Raw genomic sequence first — 18972 nt, forward strand, 5'->3', positions numbered from 1 at the left:
ACTAACAAGTAAACTTCTCTTTTGTGCAGGTATAAAATCTAAGACCGTGTTGCAACCAAACTGTAAGAAAAGAGCTTCTCTCACCACAAAGTAAGTTTTAATTTCTGTTTTTTGTGACACTTTGCAAAAAATAAAGGTGATAGCATTCTGTTGCAAAGCAGCACACTATAATGAATGGATTAATAGGGTTTTTTGGTAATATTTTGATCCCGTATCTGCAGAAAGGAAGTATTTTTAATTTTCATTCCTGAGAGGAAATAAAATTTATATACTTTGGTATAATTTTAGAATCCATTTCTTTATTTCAAACCTTGCAGTACTGCATGTCTTTTAATGTTACAGAATAGTCTATGATTTAAGACTATTATGTAACACTTACTCTACCTTGAAAACTTGACCGTATGCTTTTATCAACTGGCATTACATTTTAAAAACTCCTCTGGCTATTTCAGCTTGCTGAATGGCAATTCAAGATGGTACAGTACATGCACTTTAGTCCAAATGATAGAGTTGCCCTGAGAAAGTGTATGAATTAGCTAGAGGGAACTGCATTTGAGACTTTATTTCAATCTGAAACCTCGGTTCTACCTTATTCACAGGCGCAGAGAAAATAGAATATTTATGCTTCCGATATGCCAGAGGTTTTTTTAAGGTTTTGGAATTACTTCCAAAGAGTAGAGTGGAACAAAATTGATTGCTGCATCTTAAAAAGAGGGGAGTCTTTGAAAATATTAGACAGAGGAATCCTTCGTTAGATTTTCAGAATAGAGAGAATAATTTGTATAGAAAGATCTATTATGAGATAATTATTGACAACTACTGCTGTCAGTTCATCAGATGTCATTTTGGTTTTGTTTGTGGTAGTAAAGGTCATTTGGAAAAAAAATACTATTTTTGAGGTGTTTATAATATTTATTTTAAAATTCTGTATAATAATTTAAATGTCCTCTCTGATTGTTTGTTTGGGTGCTTTAAGATCTTCAGAGAAAGATCATATGAGAACATTAAATCTGGAGCAAAGGCTGTCTGTTGGTTCTGATGATGAAGTAGATCTTGTGCAGGAACTTCAAAGTATGTGTTCCAGCAAATCTGAGCCTGATATAAGCAAGGTAAACACAAGGCTTTTAAATAATTTACTACATTACCATATTCAGTTGTTTGTTATGTGTTGAAAATAAATTTTTAATTTACAAGCCCTGCTTGAACTGAAGAAAATTACTCAATTATTTGGGAAAAGCCAAAGTCAACTAATAAATTACACATTTGAGGGTAAGTGTTCTAGTTTAACATATACTATTTTAAATTACAACTTCACCAATTTTTCTTGTAGAGGTTTTTGCAGTGGAGGATCAAATTTCTAAGTTCATAAAATCATAGGATAGCCTGAGTTGGAAGGGACGAACAAGGATCGTTGAATCCAGCACCTGGCTCTGCACAGGATCACACCAAGAGTTCCACCATGTGCCCGAGAGCATTGTCCAAACACTTCTTGAACTCTGGCAGGCTGGTGCTGTGATCACTTCTCTGAGAACAGCCGTTCCTGCATTACCATTCCCTTGTTGTGTTTCATGCTGTCATTGCTCCCACTGGGAAACTGTTGTGTGTGTTCAGAGTGTGGAACTGTGGATCTCTCTCATTTTTCCTTTTATACCAATACCATGCAGCTTTCCCTGCCGCTGAAGCCTATTTATTCTTTTTCATCTTTCTTCCTAGCACAGCTGAAGTGGATGGCTGTGACAGCAGGCTGTGTTCACACTGGAGCAGCTGTTCCATATCTTTTGAAACATGGATAGAGTCAGTCTTAGGCTATTGTCCAGTTAGGCTGTGCATGACATCCTCTAGGACTTCCCTGAACAGCAGTTCCATTAGTTTTGCTTTATTAAGTATTCTGTTTATCCTTAGAAGACAACCAAGTTTTTATTAAAAAAAGAAATACTGTGTTTGGGAAGATTTTTCAACCTATTTATTGAAACTCTTTATTACAGTGTTTTGTTTTGGGTTGTTTTTCTTAAAGTATTTACAGTACATGCATGAGTCACATGCACCAAGCTGGCAGGCTAATCACTAGTCAGTTAGCAGGGATTTATCGTAGCTATCCTTAAAAGAATGGGATGTGCTTAAAGAAATGGTAACCAACTTAAAATTGTGGTTAATAACATGCAAAGTGTAATTGCTTGTTGATGACAATTCAAGGAAATTGGGTTTAGATAAGGAAGGAGATAGATGTCATGTCTTTTGTTCAGTTTCCTCACCATGGGTGGAACCATCCTTGGCTGAAATTTCTGTTGTTAATTCCCCAGCTGCCTAGTAGAGCCTTGCAGAAGTAAGGGTGCTGTTGCATGCTTTCTTTGTGTGATGTAATTTCAGGCTGCAAATGGAATAATTACTTCTGCTCTTTAACTTGCCCTTTCACTCAAATATGTTCCTGCTGCCTCCGCTGGGTTGGGGTTGAGTGCTTTTGCAGTTGCAGAATTGAATTGGATCAGCTTGCCCCAGGATAAAATACCTAGTTTTCAGTGAGGACAGCAGCTCTAGCGGTTATTTCCTGATCAGGAAAAATAGGAAAAGGGAAGGAAAAATACTAGGGAAGAAACAGGGCAGGAAGAAGAGAAAATGATTATCCCTTTCTCTGATGTCCCTGGGGGCTGGGTAAAATTTAATGGGAAACTGCACTTAAGCTCCACTGAACAGTGTTACTCTGGTATGTTTAATCTTCCTCTGATAATAGTTAATACGAAATCTCTATCTCCTATCTTCTAAAAATGCACTCAGGAGTAAAGAAGAGATATTTTAACAGTTCTTTGGATATTTATGCTTTGCATTGCACAGAAACCATGAAAATAAAATAAAAAATTGGCAAATTGAAACATAATCTCTGTGAATAACTAAAAAAATCACCATTTTCTTATCTTTGTTTAGATTGCAGATTCTAAGGATGAGTTATTGATGTTCAGTAACTCTAAGAACATTCCTGTATTTTCAGCAAGTGGTACTAACCCAAATAAAACAACAGCACAAAAGGTAGGTGAAATGAGTTTTATGTTACGATAGGAAAGGTGTCTTGAGTTTCTCCAAAATCTGAATTTCTGAGTGGATCCTAAGAACTAGTGCTAGTTAATAATAATAAACTAGTGTTTATTACAAGAAAAAACTTGACATAATTCCTAGGAAAGTTGCTAGACTACCATACCAAGTTTCTTTCATGTATCTTAATAGAAGCTAAAGATTTATTAAAACAATGGATGTATTTGCATTTAGTTTTGGCTTTTACATGAAGCCATATCCCTAGGCCAAGTATTTTTGACATTACATTGACATTATAAGTTATTTCCATCAGACATGAAGAGAAATAAAAACTGGGTTTGTTGTTTCCCCTCAATTAATATCATTCAGTAAGTTCGCAAAAGCACCACTTTTAAAATTCTTGATGTAAAATTGCTGGTTGCTCTAATGTCAAAGCTCTCAGGGGCAGAAATACTGAAAACACATGGTACTACCAAAGTTTGTGAATAACAGCATTTTTTTAAAAGGTTATCAGTTCCTATTTTTGACCTAACTATTTGTTGAAATATACAGTCATCTTGCTATGTTATTTATGTAAACAAACTTCAGTAACTTCAGAGTAGTTTCAGAGTGGGAAGGTAAGATGAATATTACTGGTAGATATAGTAAGTCCACTGTCATCTTGAGAAATTTATATTATTGTTTGTGGGTGCTACCATCCCTATTAAATGCAAAGATGAGATTATGTCCTGCTTAGTTTTCATTCTTTGGAAAATTATGTTTTCTCTGTTGTTACATTTTGTTCCCTTTTCTTTTTTGGTCCTTGTGTTTTTGAACATCAAGAGAGCTTCTGAGCTCAATTAATCTTAGCCAGGGCATAATCTGTGGTCTGTGTTCCCTTACCAGGCCTTCTGTGTTCCCTTGATATGGGTCTTTTGGAGGCCAATCCCGATGTTTTATCTGACTGCAATAAATTGTTTTCTAGAGACACCATTTTCTGCAGATACAATGAAATAGTCCTGAAACTGGATTAACTTGCACACCTTAGCATTAAAAGAACTGACATTCACAGATCACCAGATATTCTGAACTGGAAGGGACCCACCCACAAGGGTCTTCAAGTCCAGCTTTGAAGTGAATGGCCCATACGAGGACTGAACCCACAACCTTGGTGTTATCAGCACCATGCTCTGGCCAGTTGAGCCAATCTCGGCCAGATGAGTTACCAGCCTTGCAATCATATTTCTTCATATCCAAATATTCAGAATGTTAGAATACTTTCTGTAATTTTACTTAAAATCCATAGAACAGTCTCCGCTAAAAGAAATAATTTTAACCTTGCAGATCCACAAGTAGGTGTACTCCTTTCAAATAGCTCTCTAAACGCATTTTCAGGCATTCCAAATCAGAGCTTCACATAGTAGTGATGCCTGGATAATTGGCTAAGTCAGCTGACCTACCAGTTCCTACTGTACATTTTTCCTAGTGATTTTTTCTCTTTAAAAATTCCTACTAACAACACAAGGCATTATTATATTGACTTGCAAGCTTATTATATGGACTAGACAAGCTTAGGTACTTGGGAGGTTTTTGAAAAACTTGGTCAAAAGATTACATACAGAATTAAAAAAAAATTATTTTGGGGGGGAAATGTTGTCCAAAATGAGGGAAACGTAACCCAACCTTCTGCTAGAGCGGAAAGAGGTCTAATAGAGTGACAAGTTTTATTGCTAGATTTAGTCATTATTAAAACAAATATATCAAAAATTTAGAAGAGCACACTCCTTTGGAAGCAGAAGTCAAACTTTTAGAGGCAATTGTAACAATGATGAACTTACGAATCAGCAAGAACTGGTGAAATGAAGGGTTTGAGATCAGAAAAGCATCCTTTTTCTGAAAGTGAAGAGAGTCCTCTAGGTAACAAAAGCAATACTGCATGAGCAGAGGAGATCTTATCAATGGTAATGAGACAAATTACTTAAAAGGGTAGCATACCCATAATTAACTATTCTTTCAATTGGCTGTAAGAAAAAATGCTTGCAAGTATGTGAAGGAGAAAGGCAAAGCAAAACCTTTGATCCAGGATGCAAACAAATTGATGGAATTAAGGGACTAATAAGGATCCATGATGAACAGTGTTTTCATGTTCCTACTGTTTATGTGAAAAGCAGTAGCTGATGGTGAAAATGAACTTTTTAATATTGCTGTCCAGAGGGGGGATCTGGATTCAGCTGATGGTAACAGACAAGATCCAATTTCTCCGTTCTCTCATAAAAGATCTGTGTTAGTCAGGGCCTAACTAACCTCTTTCTTCTTGACTATAGATGAACAAAATTGACAGTGTACCTGATTTTGGCACTTCAGATATCTAGGTTTGGCAAGGGTGAATATGTCCAGTTTTAAAGAATGTAGCCTCTTAGCATAAGTACTTTGAGACACTGTCTTGGTTTATGACAATTCAAAGGAGAAGCCTCTCTGTCTAGCTATCTCCCTTAGGGTTCCAAATAAGGAATGAATACAAGTGGATTAAGTGAACAAATAACCTTTTACTAACAAGCAGAACAGTAACAGTCAGAAACAACAGCAAATAACCACCAGATGCAAAACTGCTCAATCCTGTGGACTCCCCAAAACGAAAAGAGAGACCCAGAACAGAAATTGCTGGGCACACCCCCCAAGATGGTGTCCTGGATTTTCACGTGGGTTGAAAGACAAAGGGAAAAATGATGCCAGACTTTTCCCCGCTGCCCCTGCTCCGTTCTCTTAATCTCTCACTTGGCTTGTCTCCTGATGGCTGGAGCTCTGACTGGAGTTCTTTGGATCCAGGCGGCTGGAAACCCAGAGAAAATTTGTCTCCTTAGAGGCAGGGGCAGGCCAGATGGGGCAGCTGGACTGGATCCTCTTGGCTAGATGTGGCTACGGTGGCTTGAACCAGGGCAGGCTTCGCTGCCCTTTTCTGCCAGCACGGAGCCTCCAATTCCTGAATCGCGGGGAGTGGGACAGAGACTGCACACGCAGCTTCCAAAGCAAATTCACACACACACACACACACACACACACACACACACACACAAAGATTCCCGGCTGTGGAACCTTCAAGGTACACTAATGACTTTTGGGCACAGATGGTTATGGGATATACCACCATTATGAATCAGCCCCAGACAATCTAATTTTAAGAAAACAATTTGTATGATTATGGATTAAAATGTAACTAACATTTCAAGTTCCATTCTTGAAGTATTATTTTTCTCATGAGTATTTTGTTCTTATTTATGGCCTTGATGGTACAAAAAAATTGAATATTTTTATTCAAGCCATGAACCTGATTTTTTGCTTGTAACTATAAATTTCCATTTTTCCCTTTTGACTGTGGCTGCAGTTGTCATTTTTCCACAGCAATAAAAGAAAGAGCATATACTTTTTTTTTTGGAAGTCCTGAAGCTGAGACATCTGAGACTCAAGTTTAAGTTTTTTTCAATGGCAATGCAAAAGCCTCATTGCCTTATTTTGGTATTTTAAGATGATGATGATGATGATGTTTCCTTTCAGTCAAAGAAGCAAAAATGACCCATGGTTTGGTCACCAAATAGTAAGAAACTCTCATACTAAACTGCAAAAGATTGTAAATAACAAGAGTTCCATGGAGCTGGTTGGGTTGGTTGGTTGGTTGTTTTTCATGTCAAACAGTGATACTTATTTATACACAAAATGCTTTGTTTTCCTTTCTAGGATGGAATGCGTCCTCTCAGCAGCAGTCGAACTGTGGAAAGCAGCAACAGTAAATCAAAGACAGAGTTGGGTGTTTCAAGAGTTAAATCTTTTCTTCCTGTTCCTAGAAGTAAAGTCACCCAGCCTTCTCAGAATACTAAAAAAAAGCAGCAGCAGTAATACAAGGCAAATAGAGGCAGATAATAACACAAAAAGAGAGATTTGGAATTTGCACAAAAATGAACAAATAGAAAAATCCAATAAGTAAACCTGCCTATCTTACAATTTTCTGTGTTCATATAATCTCTATTGCAAAGAACAAGTACTTAAATATGTAAATATTTTTTAAAAACAAACTGTTACCCTGTAATATAAAGTTTGTACAGGACCACAGTTTTATTTCTATGTACATCAGCTGGAAATTATATTGATTTAAACTTCAGAAATGCGCATTTTGCCTCCTCCATAGATGGTTGGGTTTTTTCTTTTATTATGAAAATTACTATTTAAATGATAATATTCAGGGGTACCTACCACAGGATTCTGTTTGTGTATATACTGTACATAAATATATTCTATTAAGTTCACATGTTAACCTGCATTCAGATGAGTTGCACAATATATACAACAATGGCTTAAAGCTGTTGTTCATGCATTTTAAAGACATGTTTTATCTTCACTTAATGAAAAATTAGTGAATGTGGCAATAACTGAAATGTTTGGAATTGCAGATCGATTACTTTCAGCTACAAGCCATATTAAATACTTTGATTTCATCATCATCTGCCTGCTGAATTGTGATTTTGTTTTTCTCAAGCTTCTCTTCATCTAAAATGTAATGAATTTCTTTTATAGCTTTCATCTTTTAAAAAAGGAAAGAGATTGAGAAATTAAAATGCAACAAAAGTTATTTTTCTCAGACTCTTGCTCTTTGATAGAATTGAAGAAAATGTGATCATTTATTACTTAGTTTTTCTTGTATACTGTAAAAATTTTATATGCTTCATTAGTGTTTTAAAAGCATCTGAGAAATAACAGTGTTTTACAGAAACAGATTTGACTGAAAAGGAATTTGAGCAAAAGCTTAACTACGGTATTATCCAACATAATGTAGTAGCAATGAGTTACTATGTAATTATCAATTTCTGTTGTGGATTTAAGATGTAATTGCTGTAAAATGATACTTGAGTTGCAGTTAAAATTAACTCGTTGTCATTTTTCTCTCCACTACTGAGGTAGATCATGTTCCCATGAGGGAGTTTCTATGCAGGGCGTATTTCCCCAACCTCTTTCTACAGTAGTTGCAGTTACATCCTTGTAAATTTTAGGAACATGGAAATGTGCGCTGTCGAGATAGCTCACCTGTTAGGCAGGGAAAAGCACAGATTTTTCTTGAGATCAGACTTAGCTGCCTTCTGCTGGTTAGTGGGAGATGGTTTGGAGAACTTGAACAATGACATGGTCATGCCTCTAATTTCCAAAGGAGCATTTTTCTCAAATTAAGCCCGGAGGAGGAAAGGATTAACTGTTTCCTAATGCTTTGCCTTTGTATGTAAAACAGTCATCCCAGACTCATGTCAATAAAATTTTTGTATGGCATATTGTCTTTCTGTCTCTTAGTTTGTGTGTGTGTTACCTCTATAGAGATGAAATATTAGAAGCTTATTCCTGAAATCATTTCCTGCACAATATATTTACAAAGTACCTTGTTTTTTGGCAATTGCTGTTTCACTAAGACTTCCGTTTGCTGTGTGATAGTAATGTGTAACCAAATACAGATCATTTCTCTAGAGACTGTTTTTTACTTTTTTTATTCATTTTTGCGCTGAAAAATGGATGCTGCTTTTGCTGGTGGTTCTTAGCAGAATGAGTCAGCTGCAAAGCACTGCAGGTCAGAGCAGTGAGTCTCAGCAAGTAGAATCCCTGATGTGCTGAAGCAGTGAGCAGCAGTCTGGTAGCTTGTGTGAGAATCTCAGGTATGGATTTCATAGCAATGAGGAACACAAGTGGAAGACTGTTTGTAGAGATCACACAAGTTTCAACATCAGAATTTATAGTAACTTTTTTTTCCTAAGAGCTATAAGAAAAGAAAAATCCTGACATGCTTCTAAGCTAGGTTTGTTCTGCATTTAAAATACACATTGGAAATGTCAGCTCTCATTTAGATCAAGAGTTAGCAGTGTGCTTCTCTGTGGGAAGATACTGGGCAGAGTGTCCTAAAGCATGTTTTGAGACATATTTTAAAACTGTATATTGTCTGTGAGAATGAAAACTAATCAGTACTGTACTGTGTGTGAAAATCTGCGGAGGACAGAGTAACTTTGATCATGGTGTGAAAGTTAGATCTCTTGCTAAATTTAGCATTGCCTTTCAATGCCCTCATTATGCTTCCTTTTCAGCCTGCTGTCCTAAACTCTCCATCTGCATCTTTTACCTGTTTGACTTGTGTCTGCTGTCATTTTGTTTGTCTGTCTGTTAGTTCAACAGTCTGTGATCTCCATGCAGCTTTAATCACACAGTATCTTGCAGATCTTCTAATTAGTTCTTCTCTTCTGCAGTAAGTGCTAATCTCTCTTGTTAGGCCCTCAAACAGTCAACACCACATAACCATAACACAGTTTGCTTGTGAACATGCTGACTTCTCTGCTGGCTTATCACTTGATTTGTGATAGGTTGTGCTGAAGCAAGGCCAGGCTCTGTTCATGAGCTCAGGGTTTCACTGTGTCTTCAGCACTCCTCATGTGTGATTTGTCATACCAGCTGCTCTCACTTTGGGTTAGTAATGGCAAAAATCCTTTCTCTTTGCTTCCTGTGTCTCAAGCAGAGAGGATTGATGTATGCTGTGGTGGGCCATGCCTATCTGCGCTGCATCTGCTCCTGGCTATTACCCCATAGCCTTAAAAGAGGTAAGTGGAGAGAGAGAGCGACCCTGTCTCCTTGGAGGAGTATCTCAGAAAGTACAGGGAAGCTTCTAAGGTTGAATCCATCCACAGGCAGTGAAAGACTTTTAATTTAGCCTTCATCTGACTACACTAGATTCTTTATACACATCTCAATGTCTTCAGCCAGAGAAACATGAAAGATACTTCTCATCCACCAACTTTGGTAAGTACTAAACATTCCAGCTCTCTACTTCAAGCCAGTTCTGAAAATAAAAGCTTTCAGCATCTCTCCTATGGTTCTTATTTCTTGACAAGAACATGGAATATGTTCCTTAAGCAAATGTCTGAATCCATCAGATAATATTTGCTTTTGGTTTTGGGTTACTGAGCATGAACTCCAAAACTAAAAGCATGAAGAAATCTACTCCAACAAAGGCAGCAGCATTCATCAGCAACAGCAAAACCAGCAGGCCTGAGGTGCAACTTCCTATAATACAGCTCAAGTGAGTTACAAAATACATCAAAACCCTCCAGCTTTCCAGTAAAACTGGAGAAACAAAACAGCCTCTGGTGGTCAAAATGCTTGCAGAAAGGAGGAAGGATTGCCTTCTTGGTTGTATCTGGCTAAAGTGATGTTTATGATGGTCAAACCATAGTTAAGAGACTTTAGAGTTACAAAGTGGGCTGTTCTTCAGAAACTTGAAGTCAAAGTGACTTTAAGGGGCACAAGGTATGGTTGTACTGGGCTGTAGCATCACTCAAACCTCTGGTTGCATTTTACAAGGGTTGTATTTTGAGGTTGAAATGAGCTCTGGGGAATTAACTTAGTATAAATATTGTTTATCCTATGAACAGGAAATTGGTTTTGGAGAATGTGGGGGTTTATAAAAGAAATGTATTACTGTATTGCATTGCATTGCCTAATTTGCAAGATGTTTTTAGGCAGCAACTAATGGTCCATTAATGAACAATTACACATCAGTCTAAAGTGGTGTGGGGTTTTTTCCAGATGTTAAATCATAGCCAAGTAATTGTAGAGCTAAAATACTAAACCTGTAATAGAAAAATGAGGAAAAAATAATGACCAGAACACTTTTTAGGTAAATAAAATGCAACAAATTACGTAGTTCTGAAATTACTTCTAGCAATTAACACTAATTCAGAATTAATATGGGGAAATGCTTTAAAAGGCCTTAAGTTATTAAGAAATAACTTAAGCCTGTTGCTTAAATAGGGTAGATAGAATTCAAGAAGTGTAGAGGCTATCAGGTGTTTAGCAGCTCTGGTGTAACAGGCTGAGGGATTTGAGCCTTATGGAACTGGAGGAGGTGGATTTTAAGAAAGACTTTAGAAATGGGTATTTAATGAATAAAGCACAGCTGGTAAGACACCATTTAAGCAGCTGTGAAAGCAAAGTTTGTTGGAATAGCGGGCTTGTTTGATGAGGTACTGAGGCAGTTCCCGCTAATGATGATTATCAAGCTGTGTAGTTATTTTGTATGTAAGATTTATGAAAATGGGTAAGTGTGCATAGTTCAAGTTTGTTTAGGCGATCCTTGCTTAGCCTTTGCTCTCCCAAGAGCTTCTCAGTGCTGTACTAGCAGCGTGGCCGCCCTTCTCCACTGTACTTAAGGACAGCTACAGAATCTCTTTCCAACTTTGTCTTTTTGGTTTCTTCCTAGCAAAATTAAATCTCCACATGAAGTATTAAAGTCAGCATACTCTTCTCTTTGGCTGTATGTTGTACACACCCACATTTCCATATAGGTGGTTTTAATGACAAAGTGCTCTGGTAGGAGTGGTTTCTATATCTGTTTTGTTTTATCAAATGCATGCAAAGCAAAGCACGTGAGAAGAAAAATTCCCTTAAATAATGCTCAGCCTGTGTTTATGAAGGTCATTGTTTGTTCTTCCACTGTTTATGGCCTCATTTTCTTCTATTTTTTCCCTTTCCTCTTGTGCTCCATTTTCCATCATGAACAGCATGTGCAACTTCCCAGCTTAGTTTCAGGCAAACATCCGTGGGAGCTGTCACCCCCTGACAGCAAGTACAAGAACACTTATCCTAGAAGGTAACGTGCTCTTCTCAAGCTTTGTTGGGAAGGAGAGGCTGTGTCCTCCTCATGCAGGCTGGAACTAACTTACCTCCTGTTCCAGCCTGAACTCCAAAGGAGCTGAAGCAGTGGTTTGGAGCTGAAAGAAATAGCACACTCTTCTCTCAGTTGCCCTCAGAGGGCAGTATCTTGCCTGGGCTCTTTAGGACAGGCAGTGTGATGGTGGTAGCTGGGCACTGATGGCAGAAGCTGTGCCGGTGAGTGTTGTAGTCCAGGGTGGGGGCAATCAGTCAACTGATTTACTTTTTCCTTCGAAGTCCTCCTTCTGAGTGTTTGTATCAGCAGCTTCCACATGTCCCATCTACTACATGCTCCTGCTGTATCCACCTTTTCTTTCCTGAAATGTGTCCTTGTCTGCTGAGTCCAGCTTACCTACCACCTCCTAACTCCGGCAGTGACACAAAACATGAACAATTAGTTGCGCAAGCTCTGAAGCATGCGCTGGTTCTAATGGCACAGTGGTTCTTTTCTGCTGATCTTTCTGATCATCTTGTTTATTTAGATAATAAACTCCCCCACTTGGTGTGTCTGCTGTAACTCTGAGTAACATCCTGACAAAGAGCAATCCTTGGCACGCCTCCTCGGACTTGGCGACACTGCAGCAGCCCGGGCCTCCCGGCCAGGCTTAGCCATATCCTCTGTAAAGATCTGTACAAATGGAGAGCTGACTACGTGAGAAAAGGGACAAATAGTGTGAGGTGAACAGTTTGAGGGGATAAGGGGAGTGGAGATGGGATTCAAAAGTGAATCAAAGCTACCCCAAAACACAGTTGGTTTTCCATTGTTATAAAGCCAGCAGAGCTTAGTGGCAAAGAAACAGTGACATGGCAAAATTGAGACCCAAGGGTATCCAGAATGCTCTGTGAGCAAGAGGCATTGCTTTGTGGAGAAGATCAGGCAGCATATAAGGAGGTGTCCTCGCAGAAAGAAAGGAAAGAGATCCAGGTAAGTGCTAGAAGATAAAACAAGCATAAAAGTACAGTATGAGGGACAGGGCAGGCAAAAAACCACCAACAAATCTTTGCAGAGGGAATGTGTAATGAAGGCCAGAAAGTATGCAATGGGGAACAGAGCTAGAAGGAAACAAGAGTGATGTAGGGTGAGCAGCTCCAGAGCGAGCTCCAGTGCCCGCGGGCTCAGCCGGACCCAGGGGCACCTTGAGCAGCACCAGCGCCCAGCCGGAGGCAGCCCAGGACAGCGGCGCAGCTCCAGCTCTTGCTCCAGGACGCCTGAAAGAGTTTAGTCCAAGCCTTGCCTGTGCTGCCCTTCGCAGCTGTAGGGCACGGGCGGTGAGAGGGACCCAGGGCTTAGCACAACCCGCGCCGCAGCGTTTGAGCCCCGCAGCACCACCTAGTGCCGCCCGGCCGGCCCGAGCCAGCCCCGAGAGCCCGTTTTACCCACAGCGTTTGTAAAGAACAGAAAGCAGTTATTAAAAATTATGCCCGTGTTTTTGACAGGCAGCAATGACTGAAGTGGAAGTAGCAGAATCGGTCCACAGTGACTTCCGTTGGGGGGAATGTTATAATGCGTCATACAGGCAGTTTCTCTTTTTAAAAATTTATTTAAAGAAAAAAATAATCTAAAACACCTGTATCACTAGAATACTTTGGTGTACAAAGACAGCATTGGACAGTACCTGGCCAAACTCTGGGGCTGCCCTCGTTTTCAACAGCTCTAGCATAATGAGACATCAAAGACTAGTAGCAAAATCTCCCTGCAACATTCCAAATATAAAACTTTTTGTACAAATATATTTTTCTTCATAGTACGTAATCACTCTTAAAATACATAATTTCCTTAGCAAAAGTTTGCAACAATATTAAAATAAATAAAATATCCTAGAGAACATTCAGTTCCATAATAAAACTGCAAACCAGAAGAGTATAAAAATTAATTTCATTATTAAAGTCTACTTCTGAGAGGTTGGGTTTTTTTGTTGGGTTGTTTTTCTGGGTTTTTTTGGTTTTGTTGTTGTTGTTGTTAGGCCAAAGTAAAAAGCATGTAAAGATGCCAGACCTATGCAGACTATTACAGGTCCACTGCCAGGAGTCCTACCTTTTGCTAGATACTGATGTCAGCCTGCACTCATCCCACTGTGAGTGTGTGCAGGGTCAGGTTGACAGTTGCCTAGGTTTTAAGAGGAAATATCAATTCTCCCTTAACTGTGGAGATATGACGGATGTTGATTGGCTTCCAAGTCAATATCCTCTCTTCCTTCATTTTCACCTACACACGTGGCATTTGGCCTTTCCTGCTAAGCTGAAATTACTGTTGCTGCATGGAAAACAAAGAGGAGGAAGTTTTCTGTGCGTTTTGCTGATATTGTCCCTTAATTCATTTGCAGGAAGTGTATCCAAAGAAGGTTTTTACATACGGATTTTTCTATTTTCCATCCAGGTTTGATTATTTTTTTCACATTTTTCCTGCTGTCTAGTCCTCTCACCCCAGCAAGAACATTTCTAAAAGTTTTCTGAAACAATTATGTGAGGCTAGACAGGTTACTTCTGCTTACTATTGTGTTTGCATCCAATCAGAGCAGCTTTTCAAAGGAAATCTGGTTTCACCACTATAAGTGGCAAAACCTCAAAGAATGTACTAACTTACACATGATTAATCACAGAAGGGAAGAAATTCCCACATGCTCATGTGGTCGCTGCAGTGAACTCCTCCTGCAAGGCTGAATTTGTCCATGGCTGAGGTTCAGAAGTGCTGGTCCTGTCATCATGGGGCACTGCTGACCATTCACTCCACAAAGAGGGTCTCCACACAGCATCTCACAGCCTTGTCTCCTGCACTTCTTCCTCCGTCTCCTCCTGCAAGGCAGTGATTTGGGGTCGGGGTTTGCGTTTGCTGGAGTTTCTGTGGTGTGCTGGGAGTAGTTTAAGGCGCTCGGCGTGACTGATGGCCTGTCTGAAGGAGCTCTTCTCGTTCAGCAGCTTCTGGATGGATTCGTACTGCCGCAATTTATTGTCCTCGATTACCTGGAGAAACACCACACCTTTAGATGAGCAGTGGAGGTGCTGACAGAATTCAGCTAATGCAACTAATGGAGCAGGGAAGAGACATGAAGACATGGCAAACATCTTCTAATAGAAAAAGCCCAATTTACAATTTCTAATTTCTAGTTTGCAATTTCTAATTACGACTACAAAAACATACATTAAAATTTGAATATGTGGAAAAGGTGCCTATTGCCCAAATTACAAAACACCACTGGACTGGCTGGTTTCTCCTTGTGACTTGGTTTTACCTCTGAGTCCCTTTGCTGAAGACTCCCAGTACCGTGGCATTTCCCTGGCACTGCTGAACTGCCCAGTTAAGAAAGCGTTAACTGTTCTATCGCAAGCAGAGGTAGAAGGCTGCCAGTAAGGCGCCAGGCTTTCTTTGCTTTCTTCAAACAAGGAAGCACTGCTCACCTCTGTTTGAAGGAGACAACAGGTTTGCCCTGTAAGGCTCTGCCAGTCTCCCCTGTCAGGCAGGAGACAAATTAAAATCAGGCTCCTTCGCTGGCACTGCAGTGACAGCACATTTTGGGTAAGAGCACAGGTCTGACAGGAGAGAACTTTTTGAATCTCTGTTGCTAAAATGTGCTCTGGAGGGTGGGAAGCCTTTTCAGGGCAGAGGCTGCCTGCCTGCTAGGGCTCTGCTGCCACAGTGGCTGGGAGCAAGGCTGAGTCCAGCACACACAGAGGAGCAGCACATCCAAAAGGTTGCACAACCTGCCTACTGACTAGCCTGCTTTAACTTCAGGTAGCATTCCTCCTGCCATACTAATGCACCCAATCAAATAGACATGGAAAACCAGAGTGTTTCACTCTGCTAATAAAATTTAGATGCCATCTTATAGAAGAGTGAAGAAAATACAGAGGGAAGAACCTCGTTTTTAAGAACAATTTACATAACTTGTCTTTTCTTTACTAACCATTTCTATACAACAAAGGAAATATCCCAGGACTGCAGTAATTTGTCCCTGTGATTAAACATGAAAGGAATATTTACATGGCTAGTTGAAAGAAATCAGCAATTCTGATCATCACATATTAGGAAACCCCTCTTCCCCAGGCAGCCTCCTATTGCTCAAGTGCAGCCGATTCTGCATTTGCAATTGTAAAGCTCTGTGAGATGATGAGATTTTTCTGGATCTCCTGAGCCAATCAAAAATATAAGGCACCTGGATCAGCAGCTGGATAACCTACACAACTTTCCTTCTGGTTGAAACTTCCTTTCTTGCTTCTCCAGAGCAAGACCCAGCCCATCTGAACACAGATGTCTGTGACAGCTCAGGTGAAAGAGCAAACAGGAGCCTGTTGCTGTTCTGCCAGTGGGTAGGTTGCTCAACTTCCCTGAATGATCACCATCAATCCAGAAAACATCATCATTTCCACTTGGTCTGTTCTGCATGTTCATCAAATGCAGGGAGACAACAGTAAACGAGCCTATGAGAAACGCTCACCAAGAATCTCTGGCACTCCAGCATCGCCTCCAGCCTGTGCTCGGAGAGTATCACCGTGCAGTTGGCAAACGCATGCTTCAGGGTCTTCCTGATCACTTGGGAAGTTCTGAAGGGCAAACAAACATTGGCATTCAGACTGCAATGTGCATGCTCATAACTACACAGTGTGTAACAGCCTGGCTGTGTGTCGCAGAGCTCACGCTCAGGGACACAGCTCTGAGGTGCCTCAGCTGCACCTCTGCTGCGAAAATACCTATCAGCCATAGAGCTAAGGTTGTAACCAGGCTTCCCTGGTCCTCCATGCAGAACTACCAACATACATTACTGAAATCAGGTTTAGTAACAGGCCAGAGAAGTTACAAAAGGTCTCTTTAGATGGTGCTGCCTCACAGGTTTTCTTACTTCATATTAGAAAACAGAACAAATGAATAAAACATACACAGGATCCAGGTGAGCACTTGGTTCATCGAGCAGCAAGATCTTAGCTTTGCTGAGAACTGACCGGGCGAGGCACATCAGCTGTTTGTGGCCATGACTGAGGACACAGCCTCCATCCACAAGAACAAAATCAAGCTTGCCTGGAAATTGCTCTATTACAGACTTCAGCCCAACCTGCCAGAGAAAAAAAGGACATGAAAAACTGGCAAGATATAATTACTGCTGACTGCAGCAGTCATTTACATCATTGTAAATGCTAAGGAAAGTGATTTTTGAAAGGAAAACAGGCTTCTTTGGTTGCTAGGAGTTTAAAAAGCAATGATGAAAATTTATATGTGACATTATAGCAACAGAGAAAATAACCCTGCTCACCATGGCCACTGTCTCTATAGCTCTGACAGTGTTTCCATGTGGTCCTTTCGCTGCCCCAAAGGCCTTGTGCACTTTGGTTAAACTAATGGCACGAGGGGCTTCCCTCCGGCACTGGTGACAAAGAGTTTAGAGGGGTGCCCATGCCATGTGAAGCTGCTGACTTTGGACCAGAAACCAGAGTCCAGCCCAGGAGATATTTTCTGACTGTTTCTTCCAGTGCTCCTGTTTACTCTCATTGGGAGATTTACACCCCAAAGCAAAGCTTTCCATCTTGCACAGATCCAAACCAACTGTGCTCCTTGGCCTTATCACCAGAGTTCAGAGAGACATTTTCACAAAATATGAGAACTAGGAAATATATGTGAGTTGCATGGCTCTATAAAACACTATAAAAATGTACTGAAATCCCAGAAATTTATGAAGGCCACCTCCCTTGGATTTTTTAAATATTATTGATCTGCAACTAATTTGCATTCACGGAAAACAAAAAATTTGAATTCCTACTTTGTGTTTTCACTTTACATGGAAACCATATTAAACTGTGGTGTATGGATATATCTGTTGTGTTTCTGAAGAGCTCGTGCTTTAATTTGTAAGCAAATAAAGGTCAGTGTTTTGTTCCTCGCTTCTCTTTTGAACACACATTGTGTCCTTCATGAAATTTTGCATTTAATGGCTGGAAAATGTGCTTTCTTCTTACAACTGCACAAGGTGTCTCCATGTACCTGTAGGGCTCAGACAGCTGACTGCAGGAGTAAGACTTAGGCTCACAAGTTGACATAAGTCTGACAGATCCAGGTGCTGAAATATGTGGGCAATAAAAAATGAAACATCAGATAAGGCCTTGTCCTCTGCAGTTGATTGCAAGGAGCATAAAAAGCTGATGCTGATCTCAGGAGGATCCTCTAAATCCTCAGCAGTCAACATGGATCTGGAATAAGCTGACAGACAATGTCTGTGCCGTGCTCCCAAAGTTACACTGACTCACTGCCACTGCCGAGCCAGACTTCAAGAGCATGAACTTGGTAAACAATCCAATCACTCCTAGTAAAAAGCATTACAGCACTTTCTTTTTTCTATTTGCTTTGCATTCTTGCCTGCACAATGAAAACCTCAGTATCACGTATGGATTTGCCAAACTCCTTAATGATAAACATTTCAAAGTAAAATTTTTTTCATGCCATTGTAAATGAGGTTTAGCTTTTCAAAATCCCAAGCTCAATTCAAACACACACTGGAAACAGTCTTCCAAAGCAGGAGAGCTTATCTTCTTCAAGAAAGGGGATATTGATCCACACTCAATTTTTTCCTGAGTCTCAGAGAAGCAGAGAAACAGCACTGAGCACACTGCACTAAGCACGCTATTGTCTCTGCTAGGACTGTCTGAAAAGCTGCTGTCAAACCATCTGAACAAAAATATCATGATATTTTTATTTGGCAGTAAATTACTCACAGAACACGTCTACTTTCCTCTTTTCCAAATGTAGGGAAGAAATTATAAAAACCCAAGAAACCAAGCAGAGACAGAGTTAACATCCTGGATAGGAAAGGAGGAAGCTTTCAGATTAAGTCCCACACCTGTAAGCATTTTTTGATACTTGAGACTTGCAACGAAAAAGGAAAATGGCACCAATTCATGGTTAGGTCTGTATTAATTAGGTCATCTGTGCCTTGGAAAAAGGTATCTGCTTTCTAGGCTGCGGCCTTTTCCCTCCTGTAATGCTCCCCTGACTTTTCCTGGGAATTATGGACACTTCCGCAACCCATGAAGCACTGTCAGAGCCAAGAGGTGGCACCTGACAATTGCAGTGTGTGGGACTGATGCCATGATGATTTTTTGCCTTTTCTTTCATACCCCTGTTATACCTTTTTTACAACTTCTGTATTCTTAGTGCTTTTTGCCTACATTCTTGGACTTGTTTGTCAAGCTGAGAGACTAAACATTTTAGAAGCTTCATAGCTAGGGATCAGTGTGCCCCAGACCCCAAGGTCCTCTCCA

At 40.0% G+C, this 18972-nt stretch overlaps 2 protein-coding genes across 2 annotated transcripts in view; one reads left to right on the forward strand and one right to left on the reverse strand.

Annotated features, from left to right (window-relative positions):
- The window catches only part of CTTNBP2 (cortactin binding protein 2), an 81529-nt gene extending 73216 nt beyond the window's left edge, over window positions 1-8313 (forward strand). Inside the window, 5 exon segments of the mRNA XM_039570489.1 lie at window positions 30-90; window positions 977-1109; window positions 2920-3021; window positions 6736-6878; window positions 6880-8313. Of these exon segments, the coding sequence (XP_039426423.1) occupies window positions 30-90; window positions 977-1109; window positions 2920-3021; window positions 6736-6878; window positions 6880-6982 (542 nt within the window). The 3' untranslated portion in view covers window positions 6983-8313.
- A 4938-nt stretch (window positions 8314-13251) lies between these two features.
- CFTR (CF transmembrane conductance regulator) overlaps window positions 13252-18972 on the reverse strand; it is a 59998-nt gene continuing 54277 nt past the window's right edge. The window contains exons 16-18 of the mRNA XM_039570532.1: window positions 16603-16775; window positions 16164-16269; window positions 13252-14691 (exon numbers count right to left, since the gene is read on the reverse strand). Of these exons, the coding sequence (XP_039426466.1) occupies window positions 14485-14691; window positions 16164-16269; window positions 16603-16775 (486 nt within the window). The 3' untranslated portion in view covers window positions 13252-14484. The remainder of the gene's footprint in view (window positions 14692-16163; window positions 16270-16602; window positions 16776-18972) is intronic.

This window comes from Corvus cornix, chromosome 1A, assembly GCF_000738735.6.
Source record: "Corvus cornix cornix isolate S_Up_H32 chromosome 1A, ASM73873v5, whole genome shotgun sequence".
Classification (NCBI taxonomy): domain Eukaryota; kingdom Metazoa; phylum Chordata; class Aves; order Passeriformes; family Corvidae; genus Corvus; species Corvus cornix.